The sequence below is a fragment of the Heterocephalus glaber genome, unplaced genomic scaffold (assembly GCF_053883595.1).
Source record: "Heterocephalus glaber isolate CG9 unplaced genomic scaffold, H.glaber_assembly_v1.0 deba00001613, whole genome shotgun sequence".
Lineage (NCBI taxonomy): Eukaryota > Metazoa > Chordata > Mammalia > Rodentia > Bathyergidae > Heterocephalus > Heterocephalus glaber.
This window is the reverse complement of record NW_028258384.1, coordinates 27390641-27411622: the sequence shown is the minus strand read 5'-3', so window position 1 is coordinate 27411622 and position 20982 is coordinate 27390641. Positions and strand designations below refer to the sequence as shown.

The window sequence follows — 20982 nt, the reverse complement described above, 5'->3', positions numbered from 1 at the left end:
TATGGAGAGGAATGATCAATGCATGCTTCAAACAGAATTTTAGACATTATCCTGATAAACATGGATACCAAAGACCAGCACAACAAATACTTGGAGAATGTGTACTAACCATAACTGCTTCCCAAATAATGCACTTGTGCATTGGTGAAGCAGTCTTTCCTTGGCTGTCCCACTTGGACACTCTGCTTTTGTAATCCTCTTTTAAGTAGCTGGAAATACCAGCTCTAATTTAATCAACAAAATAAGGGCCATCTTCAGTGGACCTCTTAAGATGCAGACACTATTTGTGAATGTAGGGAGAGTTCTTAATGAGTGTGTTGGGGGTGGGGAAGGTAAGAAGCTTTATTTCCTCCTCATTTGCATATTACCATAGCTTAGTTCACTGGAGTGACTAGTTGTTGATTAACAATTCTTAGCATATTTACTGGTGCCCTGCCCTGTAGGCAGCACAGAGAACCTAAGGGTCTTCAAATCACTGGGTAAAGGGGAATGGCATGGAGGTAGAGGCAAGAAAGTGGAGGTGGTGGGAGCAATCAGTCCTGGTAGGATCTATCAGTACTATTATTCAGAATTACTCCTGCTTAGTAATAATTAAAAGTAAACAGACTTTTGGCCAGTTTTATCACTGTTTTAAAATCTCTATAAGTAATGCAGCCGTTTATGGTCCGCACTCTATCTGAATAGCTCCTACCACCCTGCCCAGGGTAATGAAGAGAAATTCTGAAAAAGTGGGGGTTGGCAGGGGAGAGTGGTTAGAGGTTTTCAAATCCATGTTGAAAAAAGCATCGGGATGGCACTTTAGAAAAAAAAGATTTTGTTTTTCGTTTTTGTTCATTTGTCAATAAAATGCACCAGTCCGCCAGAACTGCTAGACTTCCCCCAAAGCCTTAAATGAGTGGAGTATAACTAGCAAACCTTTAAGCATTTGAGTTGTTTTCTACAACAGAAGATTTTGTTTTGTTTCTGCTGTTGTCTTTTTTCAAATTTATGTGGGATGCTTCTTAGCAGTAAATGTTGAAATGGATAAGCCTTCAAATGTGCATGCCCGAGTCTTTGCCATAAAACTTGCTATTGTCAGTTGTTTCACTTGTCTTTGCTTCTCTCGGTTATCTCACATCATGATCCCTGAATTTTTTTTTAATTTAACGTCTTGAGATGCCACAGTATTGTAAACCTCCTATCACAGTATTAATCCTCCTATCACAGTATTAATCCTAATCACAGTATTAATTCCTCCTATCTATGAATGACTCTTTGCAAAATACTTTAGCTTCTTGGAGGTCTTTCAAGACTCACATCCTTGTGAAAGAAGTGGAGCTGCTGTGTTTATATCTGGCAATGAACTCAGCCTAGCTCAGTGGTCCTAGGAAAATTGGAACGATGCTTATACTAGAGACAAACTCACCTTCATTTGCCCTTGAACTCAGCTCTGTTGATGATTCTAGGAACACAGGAAGCCTAATGCTGTAATTTCTCACTAAGGCAAATATCCCTGAAAGGTACGGTGAGAATTTGGCTTAAGCACATTGTTTTCCTATCTGAAAAACAAATAGCATAAACAATACCTGCTTGACAAGAAGATTTGTAAAGCCTACTGGGAAAACATAGATAATATTTCTGTTATTGGGCTCTGGAACTATCAGATACTCTTTTATCATGTTGATTGGAGAGAGTCATCATGACAGACACTGAAGACAACTGTTTGGAGCCAGGGCACACAGGCATGCAGAACAGTCATGTGAACCAACTGGTTCATGATCTGCTTTCCTTTAGAGTGGCTGAGTGTTTGAGGCTTACCAGTAAGCTCAAAGAGGAAAACACAGAAATGGATTCTTCTGCATGTCAGATGTGATCTCTCTTTTTTCTCTCCTGTTAAACAGTAATCCGGTACAACAGTGACCTGGTACAGAAATACCACCCTTGCTTCTGGATTGATGGGCAGTATCTCTGCTGCTCTCAAACAGCCAAAAATGCTTTGGGGTGCCAAATTTTGGAGAACAGGAATGGAAGTAAGAGAGTCAATCAGTATAATTTCTCCTTCTGTTTTGTTTTGTTTGTTTTTTGTGTGTGGGTGTGTGGGGGGTTCTAAAGATTAAACCCAGGTTCTTGCATATGCTACAAATGCACTCTGTCACTAAGCTACATCCCCAGCCTAATTTCTTCCTCCTTTGAGTCTATTTCCATCACATTCCAAACAGTCTGTCAAACCCAGTGACACAACATAAGTGACTATTTTGGCCACTGCACAAGCAAGCCTGGAGGAGGGGATTAGTGGGGGCTGAAATCCAGTTGGCAATCTGCTTTCTACACTATGTGGCTTGGCATTCAGACACCTTTTATAACTTGCCAAAAGGCACTGTGTCCCTGACCAAAGCTGCTCCTATGCACTTTCCTAAATGTATTCCACGTCATCACTGGTTTCTTATTTTGCAGGCTTAAAACCTGGGAGTTCTCACAGGAAGACAAAAAAACCTCTTCCCCCTACACCAGAGGAGGACCAGGTACCTGTATAAAGGGAAATTGCATACTGCTGCTACTTAAGTGGAATTTTACAGTTAAACTTTGAAAACACACCAGAGTCTTAGAATGCCCTGGAATTTAGAAGTGTTAACTGCTGTTCTTGTTGAGTCAGGGGATTTGTCCTTCTACTTAGGATTTCTTTTTCATGAAAAGAAAGCTCTTGGAAACCATTTAATCCAATCACCTGTTTGAAACATTTTTATTTATTTATTTATTTTTTGTATTTTGAGACAGGGTCTCACTATGTAGCCCAGGCTGGCCTTGAACTTGCACGATCCTCCTGCCTCAGCCTCCTGAGTGCTGGGATTACAGGTGTGCACCCCCACGCCCAGCTGAAACATTTTTAATGAAAATGGTTTTTAAATTTTTAATGAGAAATATTTTCAAACATACAGTAAAATTGAAAAAATTTATTTTTTTTTCAGTACCGAAAATCAAATCAGGACCTTGCGCTTCCCAGGCAAGCGCGGTGCCACTGAACTAAATCCCCAGCCCAAGCTGAAAGAATCTAGCACCAAACTTCCATATCCCTGACTCCTAAATTCCACAAATAGCATTCATTTTACTTTAAAACTTGATTTTTTGGGTACCTTTTTGAGATCCAGAAAGCCCTTTCTCATATATTGTAAAAGTAGGACAGATATTAGGACAATCATTTTATAAAGAAGGAAACTGAGGTTCAGAGCCATTTACTAGTTCTGTGTACTAGTTAGAACTAAGCAGCTTTCCTGGCCTTGGCTGTATATGGTTTTTGCCTGGGAAGCTTTAACAATACTGATGCCTGTGTCTCACTCTCAAAAATTTTGACATAGTTGGTCTGCAGGAAACTACCTGAACACTGAGACTGCTAAATACTCTCTAGGTGATCTTCATGTGCGCCCCAGGTTGAGAATCCTGTCACAGATACTTGAAAATGGTTGTTGAATGAATGTAGAGTAAAGCTTTTATTATGGCTGATTTGGGTTAGAATGCTGTCTCTAGTAAACTAGAGTTGGGAAGAGAGTGCTTGATGACTAGTCAACCCTCCCCCCTACTTTTTCTGCTAACTATATAGATCTTGAAAAAGCCACTGCCCCCTGAGCCAACAGCAGCACCAGTCTCTGCAAGTGAGCTGAAAAAGGTTGTAGCCCTTTATGATTACATGCCAATGAATGCAAATGACCTACAGCTGCGGAAGGGTGATGAGTATTTCATCCTAGAGGAGAGCAACCTACCATGGTGGAGAGCACGGGATAAAAATGGGTGAGTCTATGCCAGCCCTTTCTGAACTTGTGCCTGCCTACTCTACACCTGTGCAAACTGCTACAACAAAACTCTCTTGCTCAGAATCCTAATCAGAGATTGTTCTTCCCATGGCAAAGTGAATATATTCTCCCTGCAAATATTTCCCAGTGTGCAGCTCTACATGTGGCCTCTGTCATCTCAGAATCTCTGTTGTCATTTGTCATCTACATGTAACCAATGCCTCATGTTCAGAAACCCTTCGGTAACCTAATCAGACGTGTTTCTCTTTGAGGGTGGATGTATTTGAGATTGATTCTGAGGTCATGGATGTGAACATATGAATCTGCCTCCCTGAAATGGGAAAATGCTATATGATCTATCTCACATTGTCTCCTCTACAGGCAGGAAGGCTACATTCCTAGTAACTATGTTACTGAAGCAGAAGACTCCATAGAAATGTATGAGTGAGTATGCTTGTTCCCAACACACAATCTTCCAGGAGGAACAAATATAGTATATACTATTTTATACTTTCAACAAACTTTTTATTTCAAAATACATATTAAAGTTATTGTTAACTGGGTCAAATGATGCCACCACCTCAAGTTAAGACCTATGTCTTACTTTGACATTGGGGTGACCCCAAACACCCTCTGCTTGTGAGTGCTGGAGAGGTTTCCCTGCTTCCAAATCCAGAAAAATCACACTCAAAGTGAAAACCTGATGGGATACATTTGAAAGTATAAAAATTGCAAACTTGTACCCATGTCCTCTCCCTAATCATGAATGTGGATTGTCCTAAAGGGACCCAGGGCCTGATCTCTTTCCTGCAAACTCTGAAGTCTGCCTTTGCCCTCAACTTTCCATTTCTGTGAATCTTCACTCTGAGCTTGGGAAAGGATGCGGTGTGCTATTTGGATAGTAAACCCTCTAGAAATAAGATGCGGGTGATTTGACTGAATCACAGGCATGGATAAACCCTGGAAGGTGTCCTAACCTTCCACCTATACTTATGGTCTAGAAGTCATACAAGCACTCTCTTCATAGGTGGTATTCCAAACACATGACTCGAAGTCAAGCTGAGCAACTACTAAAGCAAGAGGTGAGTGTGGGGCCACATGCAAGTAGCATTCTTTGTGCTGAACTGAAGACCTGCTTTTTCACCACCTTCAGGCAAGGCAGTGTCAAGGACTTCTTCATCTGGAGTCCCAATTACACTTTTCAGTATTAAAAGCAAGAAAGCCACAGCTCAAGCATGGAACTTGGCAGTAAAATGAAGGGCTGTTTATTTTCCCTCCAGTGTGGGCAGGTGGGATGCAGATGAGGGCATCACTTCCTCCTACAGTCAGGTTCTTTTTCATTGTTTCAGGGTAAAGAAGGAGGTTTCATTGTCAGAGACTCCAGCAAAGCTGGAAAATATACTGTTTCTGTGTTTGCTAAATCTACCGGGTGAGTGCTGCTGTTCCTAGGCCCTGGAGACAAAGGACAGGAGTTCCCTCCTAACAGCTCCTGAATGATGTGTCCCTCCCAATTCTTCTATCCCTCAGATTTTTTTTTTTCTGTACTGGGGATTGAACCCAGGGTTTTTGCCCTGAGCTACATCCCCAGCCCCTTTTCATTTTCTATTTTGAGACAGGGTCTCACTAAGATACTAAGTTGCCCAGGCTGGGCTCAAACTTCAGATTCTCCTGCCTCAGCCTCCCACAGTTCTGAGATTATAGGTGTACATCACCACACCTAGCTCCCTCTATCCCTTAAACTCAAAATTCATCTCACTTCACTTTTTGGTTCATACTGATTCTTGTTCCCAAGTTACTGACGAAGCATCCACTTTTTCAGGGATCCTCAAGGGGTGATTCGCCATTATGTTGTGTGTTCAACACCTCAGAGCCAGTATTACCTGGCTGAGAAACACCTTTTCAGCACCATTCCTGAGCTCATTAATTATCATCAGCATAACTCTGCAGGTGAGTACCAGGGACAATTGATAAAAAATGTTGGAAACAACAAGAGAATTAATTCAAGACAAAGTGGTGAAGGGAAGAATGTGCCACATCAGACAGTGTGAATTAGCTGTAAAAGTGACCTCCTGTGATGGTGGCTAAGAGTTTAGTTAAGATGTCGTTAGACCTTACACCCAAGAAGGACTGACTAGCTTATTATTATTTGGTTATTAATGCGCAGTGCTAAAACATGGAAGAGGCTAGTAACTAATCAACAAATATTCATTAGCAATTATTCATTTTCCTACTGTGTACTCAGGAGTTTCCTTGGATCTCAGAGAAGACACAGGAAAATTCTTTTTTTTTTCTGAGAGACACAGGAAAATTCTAAGTTGAGGTCCCTGCCCTCAAAGAATATACAGGTTAGACAACATCAGAAGACAGTTTCTAAGTAGTGTAGAAATTCTAAAAGCCGAGGGATTGATGAGACCATGAATACAAGGGAAACATTTTCATTGAGAGGTAGGATGTGAACTAAGCATGGGCTGAGAAGTGGGAATATATTTCAGTAGGGGGTATATTTCATTTAGTGTTTTCTCCATTGTCTCTGAAAACTCTTGTGAGAGGACAAACTTCCAGAAAAATGTGGATTCATGTACTAGAAAGCTGCATACTGAAAGAATGAGGCTTTAAGTGTGAATATGAGGCACCCCATCCACTATGCTGCACCAACACCATGATCTCTTTCTATATTTCAGGACTCATATCCAGGTTGAAATATCCAGTGTCTCAACAAAACAAGAATGCACCTTCCACTGCAGGCTTGGGCTATGGTAACTGCTTATTTCTCTGGGGTAGGGAAGACTGGCCAACTGCAAGGACTTCCTTTGCAGACCTTGCCTTAAGGAATGGCCTTTGAGGTATATGTTCTGTACCAACTGCCTCAAGGAAAGTCAAGACAGAGCCAACCAGAAGTTATTTAATGATTTTATCCCTCCAGTGACTCCCAGTGGGACTGTAAAACATAGATTCACAGAGCTTTGTTGCTTGGGTCTTTTTGTTGTTTATTTTTAACTGTGGTAAAAATTTTTAGCATTAACCTTGAATTTAGCTGTAGTCATTACATAATCATAAAGGGATTTTAGGAGGTTGTTTAGTCTATGTTCTTGCCTATGACCAACTTGAACCTAAAGTTTCCAGATTCCTCCAACCAGTAACTCCTGTCCCTGAGATTTACCCGAGTAAAGATGGATTTGTACCCTGAGGATTTCCCCTTTACAGATTTTCCTATTTCTACCCTAGAGGGATTCTTACCTATCAAAGGTATTATATATACATGTCACCCTAAAGAATGACACCAAGACTTTGTTGTTAGGATCATGGGAAATCGATCCAAAGGACCTGACCTTCTTGAAGGAACTTGGGACTGGACAATTCGGGGTAGTGAAATATGGTAAATGGAGAGGCCAGTATGATGTGGCCATCAAGATGATCAGAGAAGGCTCCATGTCTGAGGATGAGTTCATTGAAGAAGCCAAAGTCATGATGTGAGTTACAATTTAAATCCAACACAGTCCAGTTACTGGTATCTAGGAATTACTAGGACAACCCACTGTGGCCTAAGGTGACTTAATAAGAGAAATTTGGGATCGGAGCCTGATGTTGACCTTTAATTGGTGAGAGTTCTAACTGCTAAGGTAATTATTTCACTCCCTTAGATACTGGTGGAGAATAGTGTTGATCATGGGTGTATACCATCTCAGTAGCATTTGGGGGTAGATGTAAAAAAAATGTGACTTCCAAAAGAAAGGATGATTCTAATTTTGCCTTAGTATTCTTTCAGTCCTAGACTTGTTTCAGTTAATAGGCTCCAAAGCCCTGTTCACCCCCACATACTAGGTACTTTGGGGGTTTGTGGTGGAAAGGAAAAAATAAACTTAATATTATGATACTTTATCTGATGTGCATCCTAGGTCAGTCCCTTTCCTCCTCAACCCCTTTATGATTAGTGTGCAGAGCCAAGGGGGAGGACTAGTTCCTTGCCTCTCCTATAGGAATCTTTCCCATGAGAAGCTGGTGCAGTTGTATGGTGTCTGCACCAAACAGCGTCCCATCTTCATCATCACTGAGTACATGGCCAATGGCTGCCTCTTGAACTACCTGAGGGAGATGCGCCACCGCTTCCAGACTCAGCAGCTGCTGGAGATGTGCAAGGATGTCTGCGAGGCCATGGAATACCTGGAGTCAAAGCAGTTCCTTCACCGAGACCTGGTGGGACCTCAGAAGGATTGGCCTGTGATTGAGGGCTGAGGGGGTGGAAGTACCAGTGGAAGATATACATTGTTCAGAGGGTTGCTGATGCCAGAATTTCAATTTTGTCTAGAAAACACTAACAGGTTTGCCTCTGCCTCACTGTGAGCCAGTCAGGTATTTCCAGCCTCAACTCCATGAGGTCAGCTATGGTGGGAACTAAGAGTAGCCACCCAGACTCAGCTCCCTATCACCCAGAAGGAAACAGTGGAGTCATTTAGTGGTCATTCTGGATTCAGAGCAGAAGGGAAGCTCTGTGCTTCCCAATGGGACTGCTTCTGGCATGGAGTGATCATAAGTTATATCAGAGTCAAACCGGGGGCCTGTTAGGTGTATTTGGCTCACATGGTTTAAAAAAATGTTTTATAATAGTTAAACAAACTTTTCACATTTTAAAAAAGCAACTAGAATTTCCAGCTTCTCTAAAAAATGTAGATCATGTTGGAACCCTGGGCCCACATTCTCACAAACCACTTAACAATTATCTGGAACTGAGGATCAGGCTGTGCTCTTTATTTCTTGCAATTTCCACCTGCCCCACTTCACTCTTACTCTGCCTGCCTGGCTCCTGGCAGCATCAGAGTTTGTGGCCATTTCTTTTAGCTAGGCCAACACTTAAATTGCCCTAGTTCCACAGGCAGAAAGGCATAAAACAAAACAACTTTGTCTTTTATTCTCCCTTAATCCTCCCAGCATTTCAGTGAAGGAAGCAGCGTTATGGAATTGCCCATGTGAATGAATGAAATTCTATGTCTTCAGTGCTTTACTTAGAGAACTAGAGAACGACCTAACAGGTTGCTTTCCATGCCATGGAAATGAATCAGTTTTACATTGGTACCAGCTGACTCCTATTAAGTAGGAAAGTCTCTCTAGTTGACAGCATTCCTGGCTTCATTCCACTGGTAGGCAGAAGCTTTGTTTGTTAAACCTGTGTGCTGGGGTGGGGTCTCACTAGTATCTGTTGCACTACAGGCGGCTCGAAACTGTTTGGTAAATGATCAAGGAGTTGTAAAAGTATCTGATTTTGGCCTGTCTAGGTGAGTATGCCTTTTTCCATTTTACCCTTTCTAAGTATAAATATCACAGTACAAACATGGGGAGGTACTATAGGTTTAAATCTCCTTTCCTTTTTCTCTCCCCATGCTAGTGTTTCCTATCATCTTACTATTCATTTTCTTCCTCTGAATTAAATCAGGTCAGGGATTTAGCTCAGTGGTTCTGCCACCTGCCTCGCAAGCACAAGGTCCTGAGTTCTATCCCTGGTACCAAAAAAAAAATTCAAAGATGAATTATCTAGATCACTTCTTTCATTCTTTAATTGTTATATCCCTCTCCTTTCTCTCTTTATCTCTGCTCCCTTTTTAAAAAAGCTATTTCCTCAGTATCTTATCTTGATCTGTTAATCCAGTTGACTTTCTGCCATCCTTACTGTTTCTTTAAACAGTCTTATTAATCTTATCCCCCCTGGTAATTGCAGAAAAGAAGGAAGGGAAGGAGAAGAACAAAGAAAGAAAAAGTGGGATAGAGAAGAAAGGAGTGCCTATTAGCAATATCAGGCTGTCTAAATCCCAATGGAAACATGTTTTGAATCCCCTGTAGATATGTCTTGGATGATGAATACACCAGCTCAGTAGGCTCCAAGTTTCCAGTCCGGTGGTCTCCACCAGAGGTCCTTATGTATAGCAAGTTCAGCAGCAAATCTGATATTTGGGCTTTTGGTAAGTGGATAAGATTATACAAGTTATACCACTCACACGAAAAGGAATGGTAAAATTCACACTTTGCAACCTGCACAGAGAAATTGTTCTTGTTGGCATTCATCTGTTCCCTAGGGAGTACTACATGTCAGGAACCTCACAATTTTCTGAGAATAAAACCAGTAAACTGGACAAGATCTCTGCCTTCTTAGCTTGCAATATATTGAGGGAAATAATTCAGTATTCAACAGCTTCTGAATACTGATCATGTCCAGTGGTGGCAAGCCTATGGTGCACGTGCTGCAGTGGGCTGTTATCACTGAAAGCTCTAAAAGGTTCACCATCACTGGGACATTCTGCCAGGTCTTCTAACTACAAAGACAAATAAGATGCTGTCTCTCTTCTAGAATAGCTAATGGTCTAGAACATCAGTCTGACAGCTATCCAGTGTAGTTGGTACTGTAGCAGAAGTCTGGACAACATTCAAAAGAACAGAGGGGATAACCTACAGATTGTAATCTTTGAGGTTAATCTAGGAAAACTATTAACTCTGCTATCCCAAAAGACTGCAAACTGAAGTAAATTTTTTTTTCACTGCTAGGGGTTTTAATGTGGGAAATTTACTCCCTGGGGAAGATGCCATATGAGAGATTTACTAATAGTGAGACTGCTGAACACATTGCCCAAGGCCTGCGTCTCTATCGGCCTCATCTGGCTTCAGAGAGAGTATATACCATCATGTACAGCTGCTGGCATGAGGTAAGTGTTTCAGTGTGACATCTTAATTTCCTTGAACCTATTTTATCACTTAGCTGGCCACTGCCCACTCTCCATGGCCACATGACAGCTGGGCACAGACTGACAGCTGCACATATTCTCTGACCCAAGCCTGCCCCCAAATCCTCTGATGGCCACAGGCTTTCCCAGACCCACCCCAATTCTCACTACAGTTGTTATTAGCAGACACCAATACAACTCAGCTTTAGGGAGAGAGGGTGTTATGGGGCTGTCATCATGTAGAAGCAGCCAGCTAAAGGCACTCAGATACGTGTATGGACATTCAAAAAAGGAAAATCATTAACGTTTACACAATATTAAAAAGCAACCACCCCCAAAAAAACCCCTACCTATTTAAGGTCCCTTCCAAGCCTTACAGTTTAAAAAATAATAATGAATGCTTTTCTGCTTTCACCTCAGGCTGTTTCTAAGGTCCTTTCTCCACTTTTCAGTAAATATTTGGCAACCTTAATTTGGCAACCCAACCGTTCAGTAGGAACTAAATTTGTGCTGTTTTTTGTTTTGTTTTTTCTTTTTTTGGGGTACTGGGGATCGAACTTGGGTCCTTGTGCTTGCACAGCAGGTGATGAAACCACTGAGCTAAATCCCCAGCCCATTTTGTGCTTTGTTGTTTTTTTTTTTTTTTGGTACCGGGGGTTGAACTCGGGACCTTGCACTTGCAAGGCAGGCGCCGGAACCACTGAGCTAAATCCCCGGCCCAGTAGGAACTAAATGCTCAGCTCTTAGTTCTGCCCCACCAGAAACAGGAAAGATAGTGTCCAACAAGCACCTGTGTGATTCTGCAGCCCTCTTGGTGAGACAAAAGTGGATATTTGAATCAGCTTATGGCTCCTTTCCCTTGAACAAATGACACAGGTCACAAAGAAAGTGTGGAGGAAGGGAAAATCCTTTGGAGTAATTTTCCTTCTTTTTGCTGTGTGATGCAGGATTAGGGGTGATTGACTATGCTCGCTCTTTTCTAACCAGGAGATCCTCACTCTGCTGGTTAAAAGCTACTGTATTTCAGATGGCACTTTCTCCCCAGTCTATTTACAGTAGTGGTCACAAAAGGAGATCCACATCAGAATCCCTGAGAAAATCTCAAAAATACAGATTATTGGTCCTCTTCCCCAGAAATTTTTGATCAGATTTGTCTGAAATGTAATCCAGAAATCTTTTTAAACTTCCCAGAAAATTCTGATATGGTACTGTTACTTTTGAGAGCCACTGATTCAAAGGACAGCGAAACTGATGACCTTTTGGTTTTGATAGACTGAGACCATTCTGGCATGAATGTTCCTGAATCATTAAATACCCTAGGAATTTATGGTCTATAACTGTCAAAAAAACAACCTTAGGGCCGGGGATCTAGCTCAGTGGTTCCGCCGCCTGCCTCGCAAAGTGGAAGGACCCGGAGTTCAATCCTGGTACCAAAAAAAAAAGAAAGTTAAAAAAAAAAAAAAACAACCTTAGTTGGGAAGCCACACTAACAAAAGGTCCCAGGTGCTCAGGGCTCCTGCCCAGACACAGTCTGTGGTTTGGAAATATTAAGTCCTTCGTTCACTGTGATTTTGGAATGACTGAAACAGTGTTTGAAAGCAAGCTTAAATATTATCATAACTTGTAGAATTTGTTCTGTCAGCTACTTAAACATGTTTGGTAGCCATTTTTCTCCTGAAGCTCCAAAATAATAATGCATTTATTATTATATAATAAAGCTGCCCTTCATTTAAATTAATGTTTGTCAGTTTAATTTGCAAAATGTCCTTATTAACACTAATAACCTGAGTTACAAAAGATTAAAAGTGCACAGAGATTTACTTTATGAAGAGCTATTTAATTTTGGTGGTTCTGATGGTCAAACCCAGGTCCTTGTGCATGCTAGGCAAGCACTCCACCACTGAGCTATATTCTCAGCTCAAGAACTGCAATCCCTCCCCTCTCTTTTTTTTTTTTTGGTAATCAACAAGGTATGCTGTTGGGCATATGGTGTATACTTAATAAACATTTGTTGCTTACTATTGTGTTTCTCTTGGAATCTAGCTACTGTAACACTCCACTTTTCTTTGGTTTCAGAAAGCAGATGAACGTCCTACTTTCAAAATTCTCCTGAGCAACATTCTAGATGTCATGGATGAAGAATCCTGAGCTGGCCCATGACCTTCTTAGTTTTCTACTCCTCACCTCTACAAGCCCCAATTTCACTTTCTCTGAAGAAATCCCAGGCTTACAGGTTTTGGAGTCTTTCTGCTTCCCCTGAATACATGAAAGCCCCTCAGGAATGTCTCTTTTCTTTGATTCTCTGGGATAGTGTTTCTGAGCAAAAGCAAAGGAATTTCTGGGCCTGGTATTTCCCCTCCCTCCCCCAAGACAGGAAATTTCCCAAAGCTATTAAGACAGACTGAATTTGGAAGAGAATCCTTTCTAGGGAGGGAGGGGTGTAAATAACCTCATAAGGGATCCTACTGCTTTTTTGGCAGGCATTAGAGCTTGGGCGGTGGGACAGGATTTGTTAAGAATAAAACTGTCACTGGGCATAGTGATGCATGGCTGTAATCCCAGCACTCGGAAGCCTCAGGCAGGAGGATCATGGTGAGTTCGAGGCCAGCCTGGACTACATAGTAAGTTCAAGACCAGCCTGAACTAAATAGCAAGATTCTGTCTCAAAACACAAAACACAAAAGAATAAAACTGTCATTAAAATAAAAGGGGACTATTTTGATAAAATAAAATCCAGAAAAGAGTAAAAAGTCTCATATCTCAATCATGCAGTCTACCTGAAGCGCCCTACCTGAAGTTGCAGAAAACTTGTGTGGCACTGGTTTGGCATACTCCTACTCCGAGAATGCAACAGGATCTTCGACATTTAACCCCTGTGGCTCTAGTTGAATACTGCCTCTGAATCCAAGATGAATTCACAAGGCAAAGCACAGCGATTGGTACACAGTAGTGAAGTATTATTTGAATGAATTTAAAGTTGGGGACAAATTCTGCCAGAGCCTCATTTCCCTGTCAAGAGAGGAAAACACCGAAGATGGAGTCAAGGGCCTAGAAAGGCCAATTACCAGGCTGAGCGATCCCGGGCGAGCAGAACCCCCTAGCTGGGAAAGCGCGGGCCTATTTGGAAGCAGTCAGGGGCGGAGCTGTTGGGCCCGCCGGCAATGGGCCACGTGGTCTGAAGTAACTTCCTTTCCCACTCTTTGTTCTTTTATTTTCGGATTAACGCCCTGACAGCGCCTGCCTCAGCCGTGGAGGTGTAGGCTAGATGCTGCTACGGGGTTGGAGCCAGGAGAGTCCGGACGGTTGGGAGCGAGCCTCAACAGCCACGGTGCGCGAACCGGCCCCGGGACAGGAGGCTACCGGCGGGCTCCGCGCCGGCCTCGCGCCGACGCAGTGCACTCACGCCGCCCCCCCCCCCCCGAGCCAGGGGATTGTGGTTCCGGTTCCGTCGCCGAGACACGTGAAGGTCGGCGAATTGGTGCGGAGTCCGTTTTGGCAAGCGTGGTTGAACTGGGATGGATTCCTCTTCCTCGTCTTCCGCAGCGGGTTTGGGCACAGTGGACCCACAGTTGCAACATTTCATCGAGGTGGAGACTCAGAAGCAGCGCTTTCAGCAGCTGGTGCACCAGATGACTGAACTTTGTTGGGTGAGGATCCTAGGGCTGGGTTCTGGACACTACCCACTTTCCTTCTGTCCATGCCCCGAGGGACTTGCCACTACGTCGGGGATTTGGGAAGAAGGTGAACTCAGCAGCACTCCCCGGTTTTCTCAGGTTCCTTAGGCCAAGCCAAAGGGTGACTCCACTTCTCAGTGGCTGTCACTCTGAACCTCTGCTTTGTTGGACCAGAGGACTAGGGATGTCAGAGTTAAGCGGATATCCCACCCAGCACTTTCAGGCATCTGAGGTTGAAGCTGTTTAGTGCTGGGCAAGACTGATCAGATACCCCAGTACTGGGATTTATTTTGGGGACCCTGAATCCCAGAGAGTCCGTGAATCTGCTGGTCCTGGACTCGTTGGGATTTACTTAGATTATACAGTTGTTCTAACCTTTCCTGTGAAAAATGAGAGATTCTAGCCCACTAAGTATAAAAGTGGCATAATCACTTCCAATATACACGTTTATTTGCCCGCTTGTTGGGTTGTTGTGTAATACCGAACCGTTTAGGGTCTGAAGGTTGAGGAATTCATTCCATCCTGTCAAGGGACTTTGGCAAAGGGTAGAAGGCAATTGGAGCTTGAGATCAAAGTGTTCTTGTTGCCAAGGATAGCACACTGCCCTTCCTTGAGTACAAATTAACAATTTAGAGGCCAAGGGTAATATGTCTTGGAATTGGAATGTCTGAAGCTTGTACATACAACAGAATTATAAATGAAATTTATTTTAACCACTTTGAACCATTACAGTCATCGGTTTCCACTGTCCTTTCCCATCAACTTAGAGTATGGTTGGACTATGACCCTTACCAAGTGCTTTAATTTGGTCTGCCTTGAACCAGAGTGCTTTGAATTTTTTATTTTTTTATTTTTGAGTCAAGGTCTCACTATGTTGTTCAGGCTGGCCTTGAACTCACTATGTAGCCCAGGCTGGCCTCGAATTTGCAGCCTCCCCAGTGCTGGGATTACAAGCATCTGCCACCAGGCCCAGTGGTTAGAGTGCTTTGATTCTTCTTCTTTTTTAATCTTTGATGCATTACATTTGGGGCAGGAGGGTTGTGCTTAAAGACTACTTTAAGAATTTGTAAGCTATGCACTTTTTAGGAAATTTCATATACTTTTTCATTCCTTGTGAGAGGATTCAAGAATCTCAGGCTTAAGTAGATAAGATTACAAGATCTCAGTTCTTCAGGGTATCTTCCTGTAATGATTTATTCTTTAATTCTTTTGTTCTGCAATTAATTTAACGTCATTTAATCCAAGCAGCATTGTGGAGTTTCATCTAAGTTCAGCAAAATGTTACTTTATTTGATTTTTCTTGCTCTGTGTCTATCTCAGATCCACCATTTTCTGGCCCTATGACTTAGGGCAAAAGATCTCTGTGCTGCAGTTTCTCTCTTAGTAAGATGAGGATTAATAATAGCATCTATTCCATAGGGTTATTGTGAGAGTTTAAGCTTATAGAAAGTTGCTTCAATTAGGGTAAGCTACCAAATGTGAAATATTATTAACATACCAGATACTGTTTTTAGGTGATATTTCTTCTAAGAAACAATAAGTCATCTGTCCTGTCCAGTCATTGTCCCTCCTCACCCCAGTTCCCTTTTCAATTTTGTATCTTGTCCTGAGCAGGAAAAGTGCATGGACAAACCTGGGCCAAAGTTGGACAGTCGGGCTGAGGCCTGTTTCGTGAACTGCGTTGAGCGCTTCATCGATACAAGCCAGTTCATCTTGAATCGACTGGAACAGACCCAGAAATCCAAGCCAGTCTTCTCAGAAAGCCTTTCTGACTGATCTCAGCAATTACCTCTTTGGAAAAGGAAGGTAGTTCAAGAAATGAAGAGCTATTGATGGGATGGTTGAAGAAATGGCTATGGGTGTACTGACTCCCACCTTTTGTCACTTTGTGGACACCTTATCATCTGAAAATGAAAAAGACCAAATTTTTATGTGGGGTTTCAGGTTATATGTGTGTTTGGTTGTATTTTAATGCCAATCTTGTGAAAATGATTGATAGATGAATGGGAAATTATTAGATGTATATTACTGTATATGGGGCTATGCTTTTCTCAAGGTCCCCATAACTGCTTCCTGTAATTTTGGTAGTGGGACTGCTTTCTATTTTTTGATAGTGGCACCACACATGGATAAAATCTATTTGTATGAATTCATTTCAGATTTTTGGGGAGATCTTTGTGTCTGTCAAATAGGACAGCAGTAAGATAAGAAAAAATTGGCAGTAAATGGGGCATCTTATCTGGTGATTGACTGACAGTATTGAAAAAAAAATCTACGGAGTATTTGTACAGTGCATTTCAGTATTCTAGGTTATCTCCCTCCCCTATACCATAATTTTCATAATTTATCATATTAAAGTATGGGTTCAAGGTAGACCAGGCAACCCAAGAATCTAGAGGCCTTTAGTTATAAAAGTAGTCTAGCAAGTAGACATAATTCTCATTACTAGTTGGCCACAGGAAGAAGTTAACCTATCCTATATATCAGAGTACAAAAACTTCAAAGATGTGCGTAAAGAAATTACACAGATTTAGGCCAGTCAAAAGCTAACAGCAATTTTATGTACAGGTGTATGCCTGATTCCAATCATTATAGATTCAATGGGCTGCATTCTTTTGATCACTGAAATTAAAAATTATACAAGATTCAAATCTGATTGAGAGGCTTTCTATGTAGTTTGAGCTGGCCTTGAACTCACTGCATAGCTCAGGCTGGTCTTGAACTCACAGGGATCCTCCTGCCTTAGCTTCCTGAGTGCTAAGATTACAGATATGCACCACCATGCCTGGTTCCATTCTGGTTTTTATCTGCACCTTATAGAGATTTAATATAGGCTCATTCCAATACTGAGATTTAGTTTGTCTCTATTCTAGTGGTTCCTGACCTTCTTGAAAGGGGAATCTTGAGATAAGATAGGGGAGAAAGAAATTCTGTGTGAACAGTTAAATCCCTGAGTACAGTAGAACAACTTGCATTGACTGTATTCCCTTCCTCTTCAAATTCTACTAGACTGGAATATAGAACTAAAGTACTTAACTACTTGTTGGGGAGCCTCTAGTACAAATCCACGAGAATCATGCAAATACACATTTTTAGGATACTTTTTTTTTTTTTTTTTGGTACCGGGGATTGAACTCGGGTTCTTGCGCTTGCAAGGCAGGCGGTGGAACCACTGAGCTAAATCCCCAGCCCATTTTTAGGATCCTTAAGTCACTGTTTTACCTTTTTCCCATATAGGCAATACAAGAAAATTTTTACAAATCATGATGAAAACACAATTCAACCAACATTTAAGTGGTAACTCCACGCCACTGTTTCTAGTGACAGGGACTGAGCAGTATATAAAAATAGCTGTAGACCTTGAAGAGCTTATGTTGGAGCTAGGAGAGATAGGTAATACATGCATAAATATGTCAATATAGTAAGTGCCACGGGCAAAAAGAGTAAGTGTGTTATTTTATAGAAGATTATTAGAGAAGACTTCCTTGGGAAGGTGGCATTTTAGCAGAGACTTGAAAGAACTAAGTGACCAAGCCTTGTGGCACTACAGAAGAATGTTCTAGACAAAGGTAATAGCAAGTCCAAAGGCCCCCCAAGGTAGGAGCTGTTACCGTATGAGGTCATTTAAAAGAACAGTCTCAAAAGGTTAGTAGAACTGGAGTGCAGGGTGTGAAGAGAAAGGTAAAAAGGTTGGAGAAAAATGCATGACATGGATTGGTGCTGAATAGTGGTGTGCACTGATCATGTAGGGCCTTGCGGGCCATTGTAAGGACATCTGGCTTGTACAAAACAAGATGGGGAGCCATTTGAGGGATTTCAGCAGATGAGTTGTGTAATACACTTTAAGTTTTAGGAGAGTCTGGCTGCTGTTTATAGAACATGCACATGGCGAAGTAGTAGTAGTAAGAATGATGGAATTTTGAAGACTAGGAGAAATCAGGCATTTAGGGTAAGTATCTGGTACAAACTTTGTATCTATATCCTCTTGCTGATATTTTTCCCTGAAAAATTTATTTAATGTGTTTATGTAAAACTCCAAGTTGTAAAACAAAAGGCTTGGGTTAGCAGACCCTTTTCCTGAAATGAAATCTTAACTTAGAAGCCTAATATATAGAATAGAAACACCAAGCTGTTCTGGTGGGGGTGTGTATCTGTCTAGAAACCTGCCTGCTGTTCTCCTTATCTCCTGGTGCCCATAGTGGTGCTGGACACTGCCATCAAACCTGTAGGGATTTACCAAGCATGCTATGAAACTGGAACCAATCTAAAGTTCTTGCCCATGAATCCAAACAAATCTCTATAGACAGTTGGAATTCTAAAATGTAATTCAGTAAACACTGTGTAAAAATAGCATTTACATGAAACAGAGGAAAGCAACTGACTCCTTTAAAAAAATTTTTCTCTATATTATTACTATAATTAAAATTTTTTTAGCCTAGGGTGATTTGATTTCAAAGGTTATATAACAGCACAGCACTTCATATACTTCAGTACCCCTCCCACATCGGTGGTGTTAGGGATTGGACCCAGGGCCTCATACATGCTAGGCAAGTACTCTGCTAACTACATCCCCAGCTCAGCCTTATTTTTGTTGGCACCTTCTAGACTCAAGGTTGATAGAGAAAGGTCTAGTATCTGCATCTTCATTCTATGTAGGAGTAAAAGTATTTAGATTCACTGATGTCAAGTATTACGCTTTTTGTACGATTTGAGTGTATCTCCCAAGGGTTCATTTAGAATAGACATATTAGAACTCATGGCATTTGAGTTCAAAATAGGTTATTTATACCAAAACCAGAATTTATTAAATTTTACGTTCATGGCTTTAATGGAAGCAAACTTATCAAAAATATTTTCATTAAAATCAGAAGCTTAGGGCTGGGGAATTAGCTCAGTGGTTCCACCACCTGCTGCGCAAGTGCAAGGACCCGAGTTCGATCCCCAGTACCAAAAAAAAAAAAATCAGAAGTTTAGGTCTAATTTGCCTGGATGAAGAAGCTCGGCTGGCTGAAGAATGTGTAGAACTTGAGGGAAGTTCTAGTAATCTTGTGCAATTTAAAAGCAAGTAAACATTGAAGAGTCTCTAGAGATGAGAATCACTAGGTAGAAAGGCCGGGGATTTAGCTCAGTGGTTTCACCGCCTGCTGCGCAAGTGCAAGGACCCAAGTTCGATCCCCGGTACCAAAAAAAAAAAGTGTGAGGAGAATCACTAGGTAGATAGGGGCTGTATAGTCATTTCATGCCAAGGAGTGTGAGTGTGTGTGTGTGTGTGTGTGTGTGTGTGTGTATGTGTATGTGTGTGTGTGTTGCTGGAGATGGAACCCAAGGCCTAACAGACACATGCTAAGCAAGCACTCTAAATGAGCTACATCCCCAGCCTTGGATTTTATTTTGAATGTGATATGAAACCTCTTAATATATTTTAAGCATGTGTTTTAGGAAGATTATAATCACATGAACACTAAAAGAGGATAAGACTGGAATTCAAGACCTGGTACATTTTAAGATAGAAATGTAATTCCAAGGCAAGCATGGTGGCATACCCTTGTAATTCCAGGACTCAGGAGGCTGAGGCAGGAGGATAGCTGTGAGTTTGTGGCCAGCGTGGGCTACATAGTGAGTTCAAGCCCAGCCTGAGCTATGATTCAAAGATAGATAGGCTAGGTTTTGATGATTAAATATGAGGAGTAAGAGGAAACAAATTAGGCAGATGAATCACTCAAGTTTCACCATATACAGCCTGTTCTTTATATCATATTACATGTTTATTCCTAAAATATGTGAAAAATATTAACAGCCACACTTGGTATCCATTATCAATAAAGACATTATCAATGAAATACATAATTTCAGGAAGAAATGACTAAGAGGAACAAAGAGGGATATTTAATATTAAGTCATATTTCTTAGAAAATATAACAATTTTTATCTAACATAGCATCAAAATATGCCATGCAAAGTATGATAAAAGTCATCCCCTGGTATCTGTGGGGGATTGGTTCCAGGACCTTTGTAGATACCAAAACTTGAGGATGATCATGTCCCATATATGAAATGGTATTCCTCTAAATCATCTCTAGATTACCTATAATATTTAATACAATGTAAATGTTATATAAATAATTGTATTGTGTAGGGAATAATAAAAAAGTCAATATGGGTTTATTACAAATTTGTTTTCAAATATTTTTGATTGGTAGTTGGTTGAATTCACATGTGGAATCCACAAGTACGGAGAACCAACTGTACTCTCTCTAAGAAACATGCTAAGAAGCTTTTGTCTGTATCAGAGTTACCAAAAAGTTGAGAACCATTAATCTGATCAATTTTGTTGTAGTCATTCATAATATATGTTTATATGTGAGATGAATCCTCTATTTCAAGAAAGTCTTTTTCAAGAAACTGGCAAGCAATCTGTTATTATGGCAACTGTGCCAAGATTCATATTTTTAAAAAGTAAGGTATCAAATCTCAGGTTACAGTTTTTCTTTTAGGCAAGCAAAAAATTCTATAAACATGAAATATTGCAGAAAAAAATCCGTTTACATTCTTTGATGAGAGAAAGGGGATGGCTTTCTAAGTAAAGAATTAACAACTAAATCAATGCTGCCTGTCATTCCATTTTCCTTCTTAAATAACCAAAAGCCCTTTAAAAATGTGCAGCTCAGGGCTGAGGATTTAGCTCAGTGATTCTGCTGCTTGCCTCGCAAGTGCGAGGTCCCAAGTTCGATCCCCCGTACCAAAAAAAAAAATGTACAGCTCAGCTTAAAAGGAAAAAAAGGAGCTAGGCATTGTGGTACATGCCTATAACCCCAGTACTCTGGGAGGCTGAGGCAG

At 41.2% G+C, this 20982-nt stretch overlaps 2 protein-coding genes across 4 annotated transcripts in view; both read left to right on the top strand.

Annotated features, from left to right (window-relative positions):
- Nucleotides 1-12749, top strand: part of Btk (Bruton tyrosine kinase) — a 33242-nt gene extending 20493 nt beyond the window's left edge. For all 3 annotated transcript variants that reach the window (XM_087196670.1, XM_004872573.4, XM_021250481.2), the window contains 14 exons: nt 1881-2009; nt 2434-2501; nt 3575-3762; nt 4146-4208; nt 4792-4846; nt 5114-5193; nt 5584-5711; nt 6446-6520; nt 7063-7234; nt 7742-7958; nt 8970-9034; nt 9597-9715; nt 10296-10453; nt 12548-12749. In XM_087196670.1, the coding sequence (XP_087052796.1) occupies nt 1881-2009; nt 2434-2501; nt 3575-3762; nt 4146-4208; nt 4792-4846; nt 5114-5193; nt 5584-5711; nt 6446-6520; nt 7063-7234; nt 7742-7958; nt 8970-9034; nt 9597-9715; nt 10296-10453; nt 12548-12619 (1589 nt within the window). In that variant the 3' untranslated portion in view covers nt 12620-12749. The remainder of the gene's footprint in view (nt 1-1880; nt 2010-2433; nt 2502-3574; nt 3763-4145; nt 4209-4791; nt 4847-5113; nt 5194-5583; nt 5712-6445; nt 6521-7062; nt 7235-7741; nt 7959-8969; nt 9035-9596; nt 9716-10295; nt 10454-12547) is intronic.
- Nucleotides 12750-13287: 538 nt separating this feature from the next.
- Timm8a (translocase of inner mitochondrial membrane 8A) lies at nt 13288-20515 on the top strand. The gene is made up of 2 exons (XM_004872574.3): nt 13288-14118; nt 15760-20515. Exons 1-2 carry the CDS (start codon nt 13987-13989, stop codon nt 15919-15921), a joined length of 294 nt encoding a protein of 97 aa, XP_004872631.1. The 5' UTR covers nt 13288-13986; the 3' UTR covers nt 15922-20515.
- The last annotated feature ends 467 nt before the right edge of the window (nt 20516-20982 follow it).